Source organism: Dunckerocampus dactyliophorus, chromosome 11 (genome assembly GCF_027744805.1).
Source record: "Dunckerocampus dactyliophorus isolate RoL2022-P2 chromosome 11, RoL_Ddac_1.1, whole genome shotgun sequence".
Classification (NCBI taxonomy): domain Eukaryota; kingdom Metazoa; phylum Chordata; class Actinopteri; order Syngnathiformes; family Syngnathidae; genus Dunckerocampus; species Dunckerocampus dactyliophorus.
This window is the reverse complement of record NC_072829.1, coordinates 27,798,730-27,816,843: the sequence shown is the minus strand read 5'-3', so window position 1 is coordinate 27,816,843 and position 18,114 is coordinate 27,798,730. Positions and strand designations below refer to the sequence as shown.

At 41.2% G+C, this 18,114-nt stretch overlaps 1 protein-coding gene across 6 annotated transcripts in view; it reads left to right on the top strand.

The window, feature by feature from the left end:
- Positions 1–18,114, top strand: part of LOC129189599 (dedicator of cytokinesis protein 2-like) — a 180,266-nt gene that overhangs the window by 61,481 nt on the left and 100,671 nt on the right. For all 6 annotated transcript variants that reach the window (XM_054791433.1, XM_054791432.1, XM_054791431.1 and 3 more), the window contains 8 exons: positions 156–259; positions 3,822–4,020; positions 8,080–8,177; positions 8,249–8,338; positions 8,428–8,528; positions 12,166–12,300; positions 16,942–17,050; positions 17,220–17,290. In XM_054791433.1, coding sequence (XP_054647408.1) covers positions 156–259; positions 3,822–4,020; positions 8,080–8,177; positions 8,249–8,338; positions 8,428–8,528; positions 12,166–12,300; positions 16,942–17,050; positions 17,220–17,290 — 907 coding nt within the window. The remainder of the gene's footprint in view (positions 1–155; positions 260–3,821; positions 4,021–8,079; positions 8,178–8,248; positions 8,339–8,427; positions 8,529–12,165; positions 12,301–16,941; positions 17,051–17,219; positions 17,291–18,114) is intronic.

Genomic DNA, 18,114 nt, shown 5'->3' with positions numbered 1-18,114 from the left:
TGGAACGTGACACAGAAAGGGCGCAACCATTGGGGGCAATTTGGGAACTGCCTGAATGCATCATTACACACACACTTGATGATACAGGAAGCTGTCTTGTTCCCTTTTTTGTGGTGGGCTGTCCTTTCTTCATGTGGCGCTTTGCACATCTCCAGCTAAGGACAAGAGTGAGAAGAAGTTTGCCATGTCCTTCGTGCGTCTGATGAAGGATGACGGGACGGTTCTTCAGGATGGGCTTCATGACCTAGTGGTCTTCAAGGTCAGCACCAGATTTTTATTTTTTATTTTTAAGATATACAAAAATGTTTTTTTACCCTTTTTAAATAAGTCTCAGAGGTCCCACAGTACTGTATTGAAAGTGTGTTGCCCAAAATGTTGTCTGGGTGATGGAATTTAGACAGTTTGCGAGTGTTTTTAATGAGCCCGACTGGGAACACGGCAGTTTGAGTAGTCACATCTTGCGAGGTTACCCTGTTTGCTGAGGAAGAAGAAAAGATACAACTTACAGCTTCCATGTCTGTAGCTGGCTGATAGATAGTTGGCAGAGCCCCAAGCTTTATTTTAAAATGTGTAGCGAAGCCTGCGTATACACTGGGCAGGCTCATTGAGCGTGGGGAGGGTCAGAGGCTGCAACATGTTCATAAGGAAGGAGGCCTTTCCTTCATGACGCCATGAAAGCCAAGGACTCAAAGTGTTGTCCCACACAATATAGCTTTAAGCTAATTTGTTTCTTTGGGCGAATTCATGACAAGTCAGTTTTGTCTGGCTCCCATTTCTTTTTTTGTGCATTTTGAAGCTCTACTCTAAACCTCTTTAACTCTTTCAGGTAAATATCAGTTCCCAACTAGAAATGAGGAAAAATTTTGCAATTTTATGATTTCACAATGATAAACAAAAATGTAATTTTAGTATCTAGTATATAGAAATATATTAAAGACAAAATACATTTTTTCAGAAACAAACAAAGCAAAATGTAATTTTTGGAAAATTTGGAAATGTTATTTTTTGCTTTACAAAATATCAAAACGGCCCTTGCATCCTTTCATTTTTTTAGTTTTTGGCCCTCGCTGGAAAAAGTTTGGACACCCCTGGTGTAAAAGATCCATGCCAAGCGCTCATCAAATGCACTACTGCCACCTTGTGGCCGTTTTTATGGCTTAAAACTGCAGTGACTGTGACCTCTATTAGTTTGCAGTTGTGTCATCTTTTTTTTTTTGTCCTTTAGATGTTGAAATACGTCTTTGGGAGCGAACATTCGGGTTTAAATCAACTTTTAAAACTGTCTTTGGTGTTGAACGAGTTAAGATCCAACAGTCCAAAATGTAAATCCTTGCAATTTTTTTCAACCGGCCTTACATTTTGATCAGGAGTGTATTATTGTTAGTACATCATTAACTATTTCATTTTTTGCACAATAGGCGCTTTAAATCACAGTACAGGTGATGCTGGGGTTACGTCCGGGTTCCATTCCTAGACTGTGATGTAAGACGAGTTCTTATATTTAATTCTAAGTCACTCACTGTCCAGAAAACACACAAAGAACATGTCAAATGTAACCAGTTCTCTTTTCCTTTTTGCATTAAGTATTAATCATTTACGGCAGTGTGTGTATGTAACCACTTGGGGACCACCTGGATATGTCGCTGTTGCGTAAAGTTGGTGCACGCATCAGTAAAGCCTCAAAGAATGTCAAACAGAGGTCATATAACGGTGGCCTCTCATTATGAATGTTGAGATTTATTTGAATTCAATATTAAAATAAATAAAAAGGGAACCTTGTTGCTATGGTGGAAAACTTCACGACTTTGGCTGTGTTCACACTTTTTGAAGGCGAGGTCAGAGCAGGAGACCCATTGATTCTGAATTGTATCCAAGCCTCCATCCTTAGAGGAGGACAATTGAAAATCGCTCCTTGCCTTTACCAATTGCAGTCTTTTCAGAAACGGAGACAAATAGTTTGTTGCTGCAGATCAAAGGAACAACGCTATTGATTTCAAGTTGTGTCCGCTCAGTTCATCCAATTTGCTTTTAGCTGGGCTCAAATATGAGAGCATACGTCCCAATGAGACAAACATCAAAACATGCAGGATTCATATAGAGCCAATATTCCTTGTTTGTATGCCTACTGCACATTGGGTTCTTCAGCGGGGTCCAGCAGTGTAATACTAGGTTTTCTGTCACATCGACAGAAATGTCAGAGCAGAACACATCATTTTCAGCCGACGGTCCTGGCATAAATGTTGGTCAAACAAACAAACAAGCAAACACATATTGACAAATCATTTCTGGTGTATAAGCTGCTACTTTTATCTCACGCTTTGAACCCTGCGGCTTATAGAGCAATCCGGCTAATTTGTGGTCGTGGTCGATCTGGTGTGCTTCAGAGCAGCCATTTTGCACTTCGTGCTCGGGCCCTCATCATTAGTCATGTGCTGCACCACTGATTTATTTTCCAATTTGATGCTGAGTAAAATTCAGGCTGATGTCGGCGATACCGATCCGATAGGTTAGCTTATAAAATCAAGAATATAAGACATCAGAGTAATTTCTTCATTGATTTGAAGCAGCTGCATATCATAGACGAGGTCTCAATAATTTCCTTTCCACTGTGTTCCTGTTATACATTATATACATTACCTCTCATTGATACTGAAGTATCAATGTATTGATACTTTGACTTGAGAGTCAATTTTAGAGCCTAAAGATCTGGTATTAGAGGTATTGATTTTTCAGTATTGATCCCCAAATCACTACTCATAATGGAGAACGCGTGGCGAGGTGCATCTGATGTGGCTTTCAGGTGGAAGGCGATCGATGTAGTGGCTTTTGCTCGGGTCTGCCGATGGACCTTGGCAGCATGGAGCGGTGTCGGGAGGTCCGCTGTCGCCGGCGGCTTTCGGAGGGCTGAACTGCTGCGTGCTGCGGAGGACACCACGGGCTCTGGGGCTGATTTGCCTCAAGGCGGGGTTGGCGCTGGAAGCAACAACAAAAGAGGGAGAGAGACTGGCACCGTGTGTGGCGAGAGTCTGACAGTGAAGAGGATGACTTTAGTGGTTTTAGTTCCCAGGAGGGGACGAGGGCGGTGACCAATAACTTTTCTAGTAGGCTATTGTTTAACTCGCTGTGTTACTTGCACTGTTTGCACATTGATTTAATTAAAAGTTTAAAAAATCCTTGTGTGTACTAAATATCCCATGTTACGACATCGACACCCGCCCGATGGCTCATAGACTGGTGCGGCCCCTATAAGAACAAATCCTGTTTTCTCTTTAAATTTGGTGGGTGCAGCTTGTATACCGTGTGCTCTGTAGTCTGGAAATAATGAAAAATATGACCTGAAAAAGAGAAATGTTTGCACTGAGATGTGAAAACGCCAGTAAAAGATGGTGCATGGACAGCAAGCCTGGATGTGACATTTGGGCCACCCAAACAGGCTGAGTGAAGCTAAATAGATTTCATGCCTAATGAGCCACAGGTAAGAATGAATCCACTTATTGATTAAATGTCAAGCACGGTGAAGATTAATTACTCCTGATGTACTCAGAGACCAAATGGATGGTCTCCCTGTGCCCTGTTGCTCAATGATCTCCTGTTATCACTTCACTCCTCTCAGTCTCTGAGCCACTTCAAGTTTAGTCCTTGCTTTTGCCTCCACTTACTCAATAGAACTTATTGGTTTAGCACTAAAGAGGCCACAGGTGCCACCTAGGACTGAAACTAATCTAAAATTCAGGTATTGGGTAGAGTGTTTTCCTCTCACTGTCATAAAACAGTTTTGCAGAATTTAGTGAAATATGACTGATTGCACGTTGTCATTATAGGGTGACAGCAAGCGCATGGAGGATGTCAATTCTTACTTGTCCTTGCCCTCCACCCGCCATCACCATGGGGACCTCCACAAGGGGGCGCTGAGCCGCAGCACCAGCAATGTGAGCGGGGGCGGAGGCGGCCTGTCAGTCAGCTCCAGAGACAGTTTCACCATTTCCACCTTGGTGTGCTCCACCAAGCTCACCCAGAATGGTAGGATGTGGTTCTTGTATTCCTTCCCTCGTTTCATCACCCCGCAGTCAAATGGCAGACCTGACAAAAATGCTTACAGCTCCCACGTCTGTCGCGAACATAGCTGACATAGCTGTCCCTGTGAAGTGGTGGGTGTACGAGGATGAGCGAGTATGCCACTATCTGTATCTGTATCTGTTCACCCATCTAACTGATCCGTATCTGTACTCGGAACGGGCGGGGCATAAACCGGAAATGGGTGTGGTTCACCTGGGAATGGGCAACATGCATACTACAATGTATTGAGGGGGGTGTAATATCTGACCACGATTATGTGTATAATGTAGTATGATAGCCATACAGGCAGAATGGTTGATGCAGCTGTGCAGGTGTACCTAATGTTGTGGCCAGTCAATGCACGTTACTGTTACCACCGTCTGTGTACTTCCAACTGAAAGTTCACTAAATTCTTATGTTGTAGGTAGCACACCTCTCTTATGGTGACTTCATGGAATGAAACAAAAATACATTTCAAGGAAAAATTCGGTCATGCCACCCCAATTGAGTTGCATAAGTGACGGACGCAACACAGCCCTGCACAGCGCTGTCTTGTCAAATGCACCGCGTATTTTACCAAACAGGTTTACCAAGTAACTTTAGATACAAACCGAAAGACAGGCCAGCTGAGGAAAACCTAATAAAGCGGAGGCAACGCCACACGAGCCATTTTCAATTTGCCAATTGCACGGTGGATGTGAATGAGGCACCGCTCAGCTCCTATGTGGCTCCTGCCTGCACAGTGTGTCTCGGGAGGGGCGGTCGCTGTGTGTGGCTGGCCAATCACAGACCGTGAAGCGTGCATACATCATGAGGATTTTCTTTCATCATGATTACTGATAATGATGAGATGTACTCGTTTTGTTGCTCATATTCGGCAAAAATGCATTATCCATAAACCAGTATCCGGCTCATCCCTAGTGTATACTGTACACGTGTACTAGACGAGACTATACACAAGATTGGGTCTACAAGGATGAGACGATGACATTTTAACATTATTTCTTAAGAAAAGCACAATAAAATAGTACAGTATATGACCGGACATCAGATTTTTTAACTGAACTGACTCACAAAACAATGCCTTGTGAGACGTGCTTTCCACAGGCAGTTTGTACTGTTAAAAGTTTGCAGCATTTTTTGAAGCGTGTCTGTTTTTGAGGAATAAAGACATGCATGCACATGGCAATATATCGAGGCTGGCAAAATTATCCAGTTATTTTCATTTATTGTGTGATTAATTAATTTATCATCGCCAGACTGTTTTTTTCCCTGAGCGTGAAATCTTGTCATTTTTAAGTCTTGCAAGATCTCACAAGATCTCGTGTCACTCCTAATGTATACATTTTTCTACTTAGGAAAAAGGCACATTTGATTGCCTTTTCAAAGGTGGAGCAAACAACTGAGGGCGATAATAGATTATTCTCTCGTTTGCCCCTCAAACAGGATCTAGGCACACATATTACCATTATAACAACATTCAAAGGTCAATTTAGCACGATAGTGGGGCTTTAAATCAAATGTGTAGATAGTATTTTATGTGTAGGGCGGGTTGGATCTAATCATTGTGTGGCATTATTATGCTTTCATCTCTTTTAAAAAGTCGTGTCCCCAATTCTACCCATCCAGCAGGTGTCCTCAGGGAAGCGCGTGCGTGTGTGCTTCGAGCTTTTACTAGACATTTTCTGTGACATTTTTTTGATATGGCCACTCTGGGAAGGTTCCATTGGCAGCAGAGGACATCTTAAGTTCAGAAAAAGCACACGAACATACACAAAAGGGCAGAAGAGGGTAGAGATGCGGTTGTACACAATGACACCTAAAAAAACAAGAGCTGTATAACCAACTAAAGTATATTTTAGAGACAAAATTCAGGGAACATACTGCTGACCAGATTATATCCTGTTGTTTTCTATGTGGTGATATAAGCTGAGGGGAAGGTCAGGCTCTCTCTGGGTGACTCTGTCGGCCTGTTTACAAGTGGGGGTGACTCAACATGCTTATTAGTTGTTGTTTTTTAACCAGTAGCAAGGGTGTGTAGTGTAATCATAGCAAAGTTATAGAGAATGATGTGAATACGCTGAGTCTATTAGTGTCTATAATGTTGTCACTTTGTCCTACGCAGTCTGGCAGGCAGCCATGTTTCTAAAGTTGAGCACACATCCCCAAACGTATACGCACACTCATGCATCCAAGATAGTCAAGTAGATCTGACACAGGTGCCGGCACAGCAGCTGTTGCAGAGTCCATCACGGTAATGAACATTAACCTTTGTTTGAATCAACTGCACCACAGGCGCTTTTGCATGCACGTACACACACACACACACACACACACACACACACACACACACGCGCAGCACAACGGCAGTGTTGTTTAAGGCCACCTACCAGATGTGCTGCTTGATGTGTCACAAATTTCTGGACACAAGAGCAAATAGTTCCTCGTAATCAGCCCTGCAGTTACGTAGAGCTGTTCTTTGTTTCCAAGTGTTGCAGAACTAATGGCAGAATCCATTTCATGTACAGTATCAGTCAGAGAAACATGGACGTGACAAATGAACCTTTGGAGGATTCTACCTTTGTTGTTCCTCTCACAGTCTAAGCAGCGATTCATTTCCAATGAACCGGATAATCACTGAGTGCCACAAAATGCCACTGAACAAAAAAGTAAAAAATAATTGTGCAGTTTTCTGTAGCACTTTGAGAACAGTTTGTTCTTTAATATTTACTCACCAGCACCTTCATCACAATCAACTCCCACTGCATCCTGTGCAACAGCTAACATCACACACACGTGATTTCATTTTAAAGGAAAACTGCACTTTCGGGGGGAATTTTGCCCATCATCCACAATCCTTATGTGAAACACAAACACATATTTCTTTCCCTTTTCTGTGCGTTCTAACGAGAGAAAACGAGTTTGTATGAGCCAACTAACGATGCACCTCATGGGAGGTACAGTACCTATTTCAACTATGATCCCTCTAAAAACCCTCTAACAACGTTTTATTGTTTCATATCCATGCTGTGACCATGCATGAACAAGTGCATTAATGATACCATGTAATACTCACAGTATCTTGCCATATTTTGATGATTTAAAACATTACGGAAACTTCTTTCTTAGGCGCATTGATTTCACATAGCCCATAGGAGCTAACGCTACTTCCGTCAACAACGACAGCAGCAGCATGGAAAGAGCGACGACACTTCCAATGTCCGCTGTCATTGGGATGGCTGTGTCTGGCAGCACAAGGCTTATGTTCCAGTCCTCAGGTGAAAAACGCTGACAGCAAACAAGCATCTTTTTGAGTCTTCATAGCGAAATTGTAAGGCAGTCGTGTCCACTCTTCCGTCTGTCCCGTTGCAGTGGCCTGAGGCGTGGTGGTAACGCTGAGACCATAGCGACTAGCGAGGCGCCGTGTTACTCTGCCAGATAAATATAGCTGCTACAATAACAATATTGCTGTAGCTTGGTTAATATACAGGTCAGTTACTGTATGTAAATGGGACACTGTTGCCGTTTCTTTTAGGGCTTTAGCATCCTAATAGGTCCCTCCCATGATGTGCATTGTTAGCTGGCTCATACTAACTCGTTTTCTATCATAATCCAATCCATAAGGATTGTGAATGATGGGCAAAATTCCCAAAAATGTGGCAGTTTTGCTTTAAGGTGTATATGATGCCACCAAAGAGGCCTTCCAGAATCTACAGACAGAAACAGGGTAGTTAGAGACGACGGTTGCCATTTATTGCTCAAGTATTTATCAGTAATACATAGGCATCGAGTCTCGAGCATCGATGGGACGCGACTGTAAAATCCATGGGTTAACCTTACTTAAAATAAAACATGCAAACCGATTGCCTTGAAAAAAACAAGTGAATGGAACTTAATAGTTATAGTTGACCACAACGCTGTAGATGTTTGTTTTACTTGGTACACTTTTACTTGGCACTTTTTTTTCTCCAAGCAAGACAGACCTTAGTGGTGAGAGAGAGTCTGTTTTTCTCGCCTCTGCAGTGGGCCTGCTGGGGCTTCTTAAATGGAGGACTCGACCCGAACTCCTGCAAGAAAACCTGGAGAAATTGAAGCTCATTGATGGAGAGGAGGTGGTGAAGGTCAGTCGTGTGCCTGCACACATGCGCAGATGTTTAACCTCTTCTAAAGCAGCCTCTCCTCCTTGTGCTAGTTCCTGCAGGACACTCTGGATGCGCTGTTCAACATCATGATGGAACACTCTCAGACCGACGACTACGACATCCTCGTGTTTGACGCCTTGGTGAGACATCACCAAAACAATAACATCCATTAGATGATGACTTAAGCTTCTCATGCCATGGTTGTGTCGTTTACGCTCTCTCCCACAAGATCTACATAATAAGTCTCATCGCAGACAGGAAATTTCAGCATTTCAACACTGTGTTGGAGGCCTACATCAAGCAGCACTTCAGTGCCACTTTGGCCTACAAGTAGGTCACGTCTTGAACCATTTTTCTTCTTCTTTATTTCATATTCATTTCCTGAATGACAAAGGGGTACTTTGATTAAAACATTGAGAAGCTCGGGGTGGTGTCCTCTAATATCTTCCAGCAGGTATCTGCTACTATGTGTTGGACGGAGGGCATGCTAAGTCTCCACTTGATGTCCTCCCTGCATTTACTTGTATTTCTAAGATTCATATTTTGATCATGTTTTGTTCAAAATCAATTTTTACAGTCGTCTCTCGTGTATTACGGTTATTAGGTTCCAGACAAGACCGTGATAAGTGAATTTCCTTGAAGTATGATTTGTTATTTATAAATGGAATAGTAGTTAGAGCATAGAAAATCTGTTTAAGACCTTCTAAATATGGTTTTTCGTGTTATTAGAGCCGTCTGGACATGAAATAACAGCCCAATAGTCACTTTTACACTTGTATTACCCAATGTAGTTGACATAATGATAGAAAATAAGACATCTTAGGCATAAATAAGACATTACATAGACTCACACGGAAGCATTGACAGCGAACTTCCTGCAGTGGCTATTGTCTCATCAATGTAAAGTTACTGACACCTAGTGACCTACAGTAGAGTAGAATACTACTGTAATGGTTTTGCGTGTGGTTAAGGAGAGACTCACGATGCACTTCAGTGGTTATATCAACAAGCAGAGAACACACATGCAACACTCACACAGGAGCTGCTGTCAGCCACAACTCTCACCAGTCACTGGCACTCTCCACACTGCTAACCAAAGACACTGCTGCTAACACTCAGCTAAACACACTCCACTCTAGCTAGTCACACACATCACTTCCCAGGCCCCGCTCCTGAAAGGCACACGCGGGAAGTCACAGATATTACACTACATCATGTCTTCTGAATGCCTTATATTTGTATTTTTGTTCATTTAGCCAGTTTTATGCTTGAAAATGCTTAATTTAGGCCAAGAATACATACAATTTGCTCAAATCTGTCTATTTTGACACTGTGATCATGAATTCATTAAAAGCGTGATAGAGTGAGGGCACGATGTTCGAACCGCGACGTAGCGAGGGGTGCCTGTAATCCCGGGAAATGGTGATCTTTACTGTACATGTACACATTTATCACAGTTATCAAATTCCTATGAAAGCAATTAGCCAATTAAAAGCGCAGCATATGACTGACACGAGGGAAAAAAATAATGTTAAGTGCAGTAGCAAATTCTCATGTGACCTCCTGGTTGTGAGACGCAAGGACGCCTCCTCATTGAACTGATTCTTCATCAATTAAAACCTCCCAAGTGAGTCCGTCCATGTAAGGTTTTAAATTATGTTTCATTGTGGGCTCCATTAAAAAAATGCCAACTTAATTTAGGCATATCCTGCAGAGACGTCTGAGGACATGTTTATACTTCTTGTAGAAAGACAGAAAGCTAATCTTTTTTTTTTAAATGATGTTGTTTTGAAATTCATTAAAATAATTACACCAGGAACACTTCTGTAGCAATTAAAGCCGGAACACAAAAAGTGTCAGCTTTCAGCATCTGAACAAAAGGTTCTTGACACAAAAAAATACAGTGGTGTGGAAAAAGTGTTTGCCCCCTTCCTGAGTTCTTACTTTTTTGCGTGTTTGTCACACTTAAATGTTTCAGATCAAACAAATTGAAATATTAGTCCTTTTTATTAATGGGAAAAAAATCCAAACCTACATGGCCTTGTGTGAAAAAGTGATAAAATGTTTCATTTAAAAAACGCTTTTTGTGTTCAGCTGTGTTGTCATTGACTAATATTTAAATTTGTTTGATCTGAAACATTTAAGTGTGACAAACCTGCAAAAAAAGAGAAATCAGGAAGGGGGCAAACACTTTTTCACACCATTGTGTTCTAGCTGGTGGTGTGAAAAGTGTCATTTGGCTCGAAGGAGGGATATCACCTTACACATACCTCACACATTCTTTTTCTTTTTCTTATCCTACAAGGTAATGGTAACCTGGGAAATGTAAAATACAGAAAGTCTACAAACCAGTGTGTCTGAAATAAACTGAGCCATTACCATCGCTATATATTGATGGTTAAATCATTCATGTAAATACATATCCATTGTCTGCTTTTCTATCTTTCTGTATCGTGCCTGCAGCTCGTCATCTGCTTCCCCTCTCCATCCGTCCCCTGCCAGTATGTTGATGTTCACCCTCTTTAAGAGGGTCACTGCAGCTTAGAGCCTGTGAGCCCGCAGGATGTTATGTAAAACTCCCTCTCACCACATTCTAAACTCCTCATATTAGTTTCATAGCAGAGAGACAGAGAGGAAAAAAAGCATTAAATCCTGTCCAGCGTGCCTTTCAGTCATGCACTGGAGACAGAACTAGGGAATACTTAATGGCAATAAAGCTGGTCATATTTTTGAGGCCAGCCTGATAGCTGTTAGGCAAGATTACAGTCATTTGAGAGGCAGCTTTTTTTGTTTAAGAGGATTGGATATAGTTTTAAACCAGTTAGAGGGTGATCCCCCTTTGCTTTCACAAAGACCTAGAGTCCTGTAGGTCCATTATTTGGTTTTATTATGATTGTTTTGGATGTCATTAATGGAAATATTATGGAACAGCTATTGCATGCCGCTTCATTCGGTACACCTGCATAATCTTTATGATGATAGGCGTGTGTTGTTGTGGTTGCAATTATTTGCAGTTCATCATGCTAATGAGATGTTCTTGACTGCTGTAAGTGTAAAGATAAGTAAACCACTGTATAATCAAGCTCAAATAAAGTAAAACTACTCTCCCTTTGACAGACCCAGCCTTGTTGAAGAAGACATCTTGAGCTTTGTAGTTGCAATGTCACAATGTACGGTGTAAGAAATACTGTAGCTTGTTCAACATGTTATCTGCTTTGTGAAATATACAAGATACAAGAGAGTTTTATTGTCATGTGCATAGTAAAACAGCAGTTATACCATGCAATGCCCCAAAAAATAATTTGCAATACATACAGTATGACTAGCCAAGTAATAGTGAATTTCCACAAAGTAGGATTCAATATTAAGAAGTGGCATATTTTTGTAGTTTGAGCATAGACCTTCTAAAGACACTTTTTACAGTGATTAAGAGTTCTGTAGACATGAAATAACACCACATTGTCACCCTTCAACTCGTATTACCTAAAATATTAGCATGATAATATGACATAATAACTGACACGTTAGCTCTGGGAAAGCTCCTTGTGTGTAAACTTAAGAATGGGTTTGAAACAAGGTGGGGAAGGACAAAGTAAGAAGCCAAAAACGTACCACTTCCACTCGGAATGGGAGAACCTTTTTCACTGTCATGACCTGCATCCGTGGCTGCAAGTTAAGCTAATGTCTCATCAGATTACTACATATGATTGTTCTTTCAAATTACTGCAATTAATTTTTGAAAAACGTGATAGATTGAGGGCGCAATGTTCGAACGGCGATGTAGATGATGTTTGACTTTTGAGGCCTATTTTTCCAGAATATTTAGTTTGAACTCCATTTGGTACAACATGTGGTGGGGTTTGACCTTCCTGCCTCTTAAACTCACTCACTCAGAGGGAATTGGACAACGTGTTGCACATTTGTGTCTGTCTCACTCACTGTTTTGCCCCCCCGTGTTCTCTAACAGGAAGTTGATGTTGGTCCTGAAGAGGTACCTGGACATCTCCAGTCGAGGGGAACAGTGCGAGGCAATCCTCCGAACTCTAAAAGCTTTGGAGTACATCTTCAAGTTCATCGTCCGCTCACGCATGCTCTACTCCCAGTGAGTGTTGCCTTGTGTGTGTGTGTGTGTGTGTGTGTGTTTGTGTGTGTGTGTGTGTGTGTGTGACATTTTTTCCTGCACAGATCCCCATAATGAATTACTAATTCTTTGAGGTAGCCACCCACATGATAGTAACCCTGCATCTGCATCACTTTAATCAACTTTGACAGCAGAGCCAAGGGCGTTGATCACTGTGTTAGTGGCGGTAATAAGCACTGAGGACGATGCAAAGAGGCGGAATTAAGAGTGCATGGCTGCAGGGTGCCGGAATGACTAAGTGGCTTTGGAGGCTGGGGGTCATCTGCAAAATAAATGAGTAAACTGCTAAGATCTAGGTTCTTAATATCTTAAAGTAGGTACAAGTTTGTCTATTTAAGTGTCATTTGTATCCAAAGAAGCAAAATGTAACAAGGTTCTACATAAGGACAACTGTTGTTATTCTTATCTAATGGACCTGCACACACACACACTGTATTTGTTCAAATCGTATACATTTTGAAAGGGACAGTGCTGCTTTGGCATATTATATATATATATTTTTTGTTTCTTGCTTAAGTGGGATAGGGGAAAACAACAAACGTCCATGGGGAAAATACCCAACCATCCTAAAACAACATTTATATTCTGTTAAGCCCAACATTATTCATTCTGTCGCCACATTTTGGATTAAAGATATATATATTTTTTTGGGCGAAAGGGTATCTTCTGGCCGGGAATGACTGGAAAGTGGGAAAAAAAATACTTTAAGAAGTTGATAAGAATAATTCTGATCACGTCTTGCATCATTGGCAAGAGGGGGAGGCACAGCAGCTTGAGAAAAATAAAGAAAAATATGTTTTTCAAACCTGCTAGGCTCAATTTAGCGTCAGTGCCAACATGGATAGATTGATGAGACTGTAAATAAAGTAGCAGAAAACCATCAAATGAGTTTTTAAAATTCTCAGTGTGTGACACTTTGAAAACTCCTGATCAAGAGCATTTCAATCAACTATAAAATAAGTTTCTTAATAAAAAAAAATCTTCTTTTGCCACTTTCTTATGTCCTTTATAGCTTACAAATTCTCATTTGACAAATACAAAATTCAGTTAACTCAAAGTTTGGCCAGTAAGCAAAGTCGCCCTTACAAATGCAGGTTGATGAAGAATTCTACACTAAACGTGTTTATGGTTGTTGTCCTTGCCTACATCTGACCCGTGTTTTATTGTTCTACATGTTCTCATCCAGGCGTTTCCTCAGACCGTAACACAATTGGGCCCTTCCCTTCTCAAAAAACATTTTCTGGAGCATATTTTGTGGGATTTTCTGCTCACCCCATACATAGGGACGGCCGCCGCTTTGAGCATAGGATGCTAGCGAGCTAACTAGTTAGACTCCAATTTATGTGTTCTAAACTTAAGGTTTTCAAACGGATTGGGGAAGAAGTACAAAATAAGAAGCCAAAAACCTACCACTTCCACACGGAATGGGAGAACTTTTTTTTCACTGTCACGTCAGACATGCCATGGCTGTCTATATGCAGTGTGACGGTAATCTAAAAAAGTTAATGTCTCATCAATGTAACATTACTGACGCCTAGTGACCAGAATACTGCATATGACTTGTCTTTCAGTATTTTTGCACTAATAATAGGCCATAGTCAACTACCAAACAGCAATCCTTTATTGATTAATTCTTTAATAAACGCCATAGAATATGGCCGCGATGTTCAAACTGCCACGTAGCGAGGGACAACTGTATATGAGCTGTCATGATAGTAGAATGTGACCATAAATGAGCCGCGTCACTGTATAAGCCGCAAGGTTCAAAGCCTGAGAAAAAAGTAGTGACTTATACACTGGAAATTACAGTAATTTTACTTTTCAACATAACTGAAGTTGGCTTTGCCGTTTTAAAAAAATGTTTCTTCTTTATTTTTCTCAAGCTGCTGTGCCTGACACTTTGAAAACCACTGCTCAAATCATTCTGTTTTTTGTTTTTTTTTAAGTTAAATTGTTGTAAATTGTTTCCTGGGATAGGCGGTTGACTTGGTTAGTGTGGTTATACAGTCCACACATTCAAAACATTGAGGCAAACGTTTGTGTCTGTCTTTGTTGGCGTGTGGTCATGGCACCGCTCTGCAGCCCCAAAAAGCACGCCTCCCCTGGGTGTCTTTGAACCGATAAATCTGGCCCTGGCCTCCTATCTGTTGCTCGCCAACCACCTGAAGTCGATAAGGTGCAGCTCCCTCAGTGATGAAACTTTCCAGCTTATTTTGTTTTTCTCCTCTGTCCTTCATGACCTGCAGCTTTTATTGCCTTGCGTTTTTTTTTTCTTTTCTTTTTTGTCTCCCGCAGCACCCACAATGTGTCTCCAAGCGTTCCGTCCAATCTCACCTTCTCGCAAACAGGTTCTCCTCACTTTGGGTAGGCGTGGATGCAGAGTCATTTGAAGTGATATGGTCGTAACTCACACAGGACATACTTTGTGTGGGCAAGTTGTTTTGCTGTTGCCTCCCTCCCACACCTCTAGTCCCCTTTGGGCTTTTTGTTAGTCGCCCCCTCCCACTTGTTTATTGTCCCCTCTTCATCATACTTCCCTCCCATTCATCTGTCAGCATCACTTTGCTCAGTAAATGTTCTGCAATAGTTTTTGAGCTCATTGTTGTCTGCACAAAACCATCCATCCCTAGTTAGCTATTTAAACAGACCAGCAGGTATGGCTTGCATATGACCTGGACCCTTATGATTATGATTGAACCCAATGATTCCTGCCTAGCAACATACAGTATAGGGCTTTGAACACGTATATACTTACATTAATGACATGCATGTGAGCGCACTAACTAAAATCACACCAACACATCCACGAACAGATACTGCCCACACATACTCGCGCACAGACACAGCTGCTGGATTAAACGGAACAATGCATCTGTAATCAGAATAGTAGTGTATAGAGCCTAGTGATAATACTGCTGTGTGTTACCGCCTAATCCTTCCCCACATCCTGAATTTGCCATGTGCCACATGTTAATCCCTCCCTCTGGCGCTCATAACTTTTATTGTAATTAACAGCCACACAGCTCCACTGAATCACAGAGATGCAGATGGGAATATGGAAAAGAAAAGGCCAGGGTTGGATGTCAGAATGTGAGAGATTCTATTGTTTATGAGTTAATCACTGGGGTGTGCCTCACAATAAAAATGAAGTAAAGGTGTTGGGTAGTCGTGTTTCCAAGATCCAAGTATGAGCCACTGCCACATTAGTTGAGATATGAATAATAACAAAATGATCACAGAAAATGTGAAATCAATGGCAGGAACAACACATCGTACACCTCAATATTTTCTCCCTGAAGACATTACCTCAGTTGTTGGAGCTAATTAAAGATGGGGCGTTTATTTACCTAAATTGCAAAGAGGACGGGTGTTAATCGCAAGCAGACAATAATTGGAGAGAAAAAAATGTCCAAAATTGTAAAGCTCATTATGGGGCGGTTAGCGGTTTCAAGGTATGGAAAAAGTCACGGTTTCAAAAGCACTAAAGTGGCCAGTGTTTAGAAATACTTCGTCCCGTCCTGTGTCATTCCTCACAGTTGGAACTGGGCTTCCATGTGTTGAAATCACGGGTATTGTATGTGCTGTATTGCATGCAGCCAGGCATAGATAGCACAGCCGCTAGCGGCTTTGAGCGGAGCCGGTATGGCTGCGCTGTTGTCGGCGTTGACGGAGGACATATTTACAACAAGCAACAACCACTCAACATCTCAGTGGATAACAGCAATCGCATGGCCCGGAAAGGGAAGTTTGTGGAAAAGCGTGACCTGCACATTCACCACTATGAAATAATAACGTAACATTACCAGTTTTAAAAATAATATTTATGTTCCATTCCATTTATTTACGTTTTGCTTTTTTAAAATTTTTTTTAACTAAAGTATTTTTTCTGCTGTGACTTGACTTCATTCAGTTATTTTTTGTTAATTATTTCAAATACATGCAGTATGTTCTACTTTCATCGTTTTCTATTGTATGGTTTTAAAATGACTGTTTCTCTCTTTTCCATGAGGATATTTCAAAATAACACATTTTAGAGCTGTAATTACAATACGAAACCAACGGCTATCATACCGTCACAATCTAAAAACCATGCCTACTCATGACATATAACATCTTACTTTTTCAAACTTTAACAATGATTTGGAGTGCATGAGAAATTGGAATGGAAAACACAGCTCTCTTTAATCATGTGATCATTTCTAAACGCGTATATTGCACAAGACGGCAGCTACAGAACCAGTGTTGCAATAGCAGTAAGGCGCAAGGTCAGCATTAATACCACTGATGAGTTCATTGTCAACATCAGTATGGCAAGTGTAACACTTTCATACCAACAGCTATATAAGGAGGTTGCCTACAGCCACAGCTGGTAATACAGTGTTTTTTGAACAGGCGCTAATTAGAAACCCAGGTGGTTTTGTCGACCAAGTACGTGGTGACTATAGGAAACTTGGGGCATTTACAATATGTACAGTCTACATTTTTTCAACAGATGTTCAACACCGTATTGCAGTCCAGCCCTACCATATTATACAGAATAGCTCTGCTGATGTATTGGACTGTATATAAAGCATTTACTGTGTGATGGTGTGGCCTCTACAGGCTCTACGAGGGCAACGAGCAGGCAGAGTTTGAGGGATCGCTGAGGAATCTTTTTGAGTCCATCAATAACCTGATGAGGACGGACTACACTACCACTCTGCTGCTGCGGGTAATTGCTTGCACTTTTCACCGCACCCCCTAACTTTGAATCATCTTCATCCTGCTTTAGGATAGTGTTTTTATTCAAAATGGACACAATTCTCACCAAACAGACATTAGAAATAGGAAAAGGAGAAACAAAACAAATCTAAATAATTCAACGGTGTGTGTATGCTCAGGTTGCTGCCCTGAAGTACCTGCCAACAGTGCTGCATGATGTTGAGAAGGTTTTTGATGCCAAATTGCTAAGGTAAGCTTGCTGTCAAAACACACACAGATACACACACCTGATCTTGGGTCCCATTCCGTAACAGAAACAATATATGGGAGCCTACCCCAAACCTCATCCTTATGTCCAAGCTCACATTCCTCGGACGGGAGCTTTAGCTTTTTATCAGGTGATAAAAATCTCATTAAATGACATACACACAAGGACGTGCGCCTCAGTCTGCAGCTCCTCCATTTTGCCAGAGAATTGACAATTTCAGTGAAACAATCAAAGGGAAATCATCTTCTCTGAACCCCGCTCTTGACCTTCAAATCCTCAATCACACTGTTCTGCACTGAAAATCACCTCAGCATCAATACTTAGTTCTGCTTGCTCACAAGAAAGTTCAAGCGCTTTATTTGTCCTCTGGAAACCCCACAATCAACCATGAATTCATTGTCTTGGCTTGACCTTCTCACTTTACATAAATAGGACCATAGTGCCGTGTTATTGTCCTTCCATATTGAATCATAGCACCCTCATCACCATAACGTTTACGTGGAGTTGTGGTGCAAATATTGTGATTAGCACATCTGCCAGTTCTGTACTGAATGATCTATCATCATCAGAATATTGTGTTCTATAAACATGGATCCTAGCAAAAGAAAGATTAGACTCCCATCTTTCATCAGAAAAAAAGGTTTGTTTGTTCCTTTTTCATTTCTTCAGTAATCAGAAAATAGCTACATTGCAGGAAAATATCAGTTCCCAACTACAAAAGTGAGGAAAAACAGCTTTTTGTGAAAAGATACATTTCAAGCAGAACTTTCACTTTGACACAAATGTTTTTTGCTTTGTGACAGCTC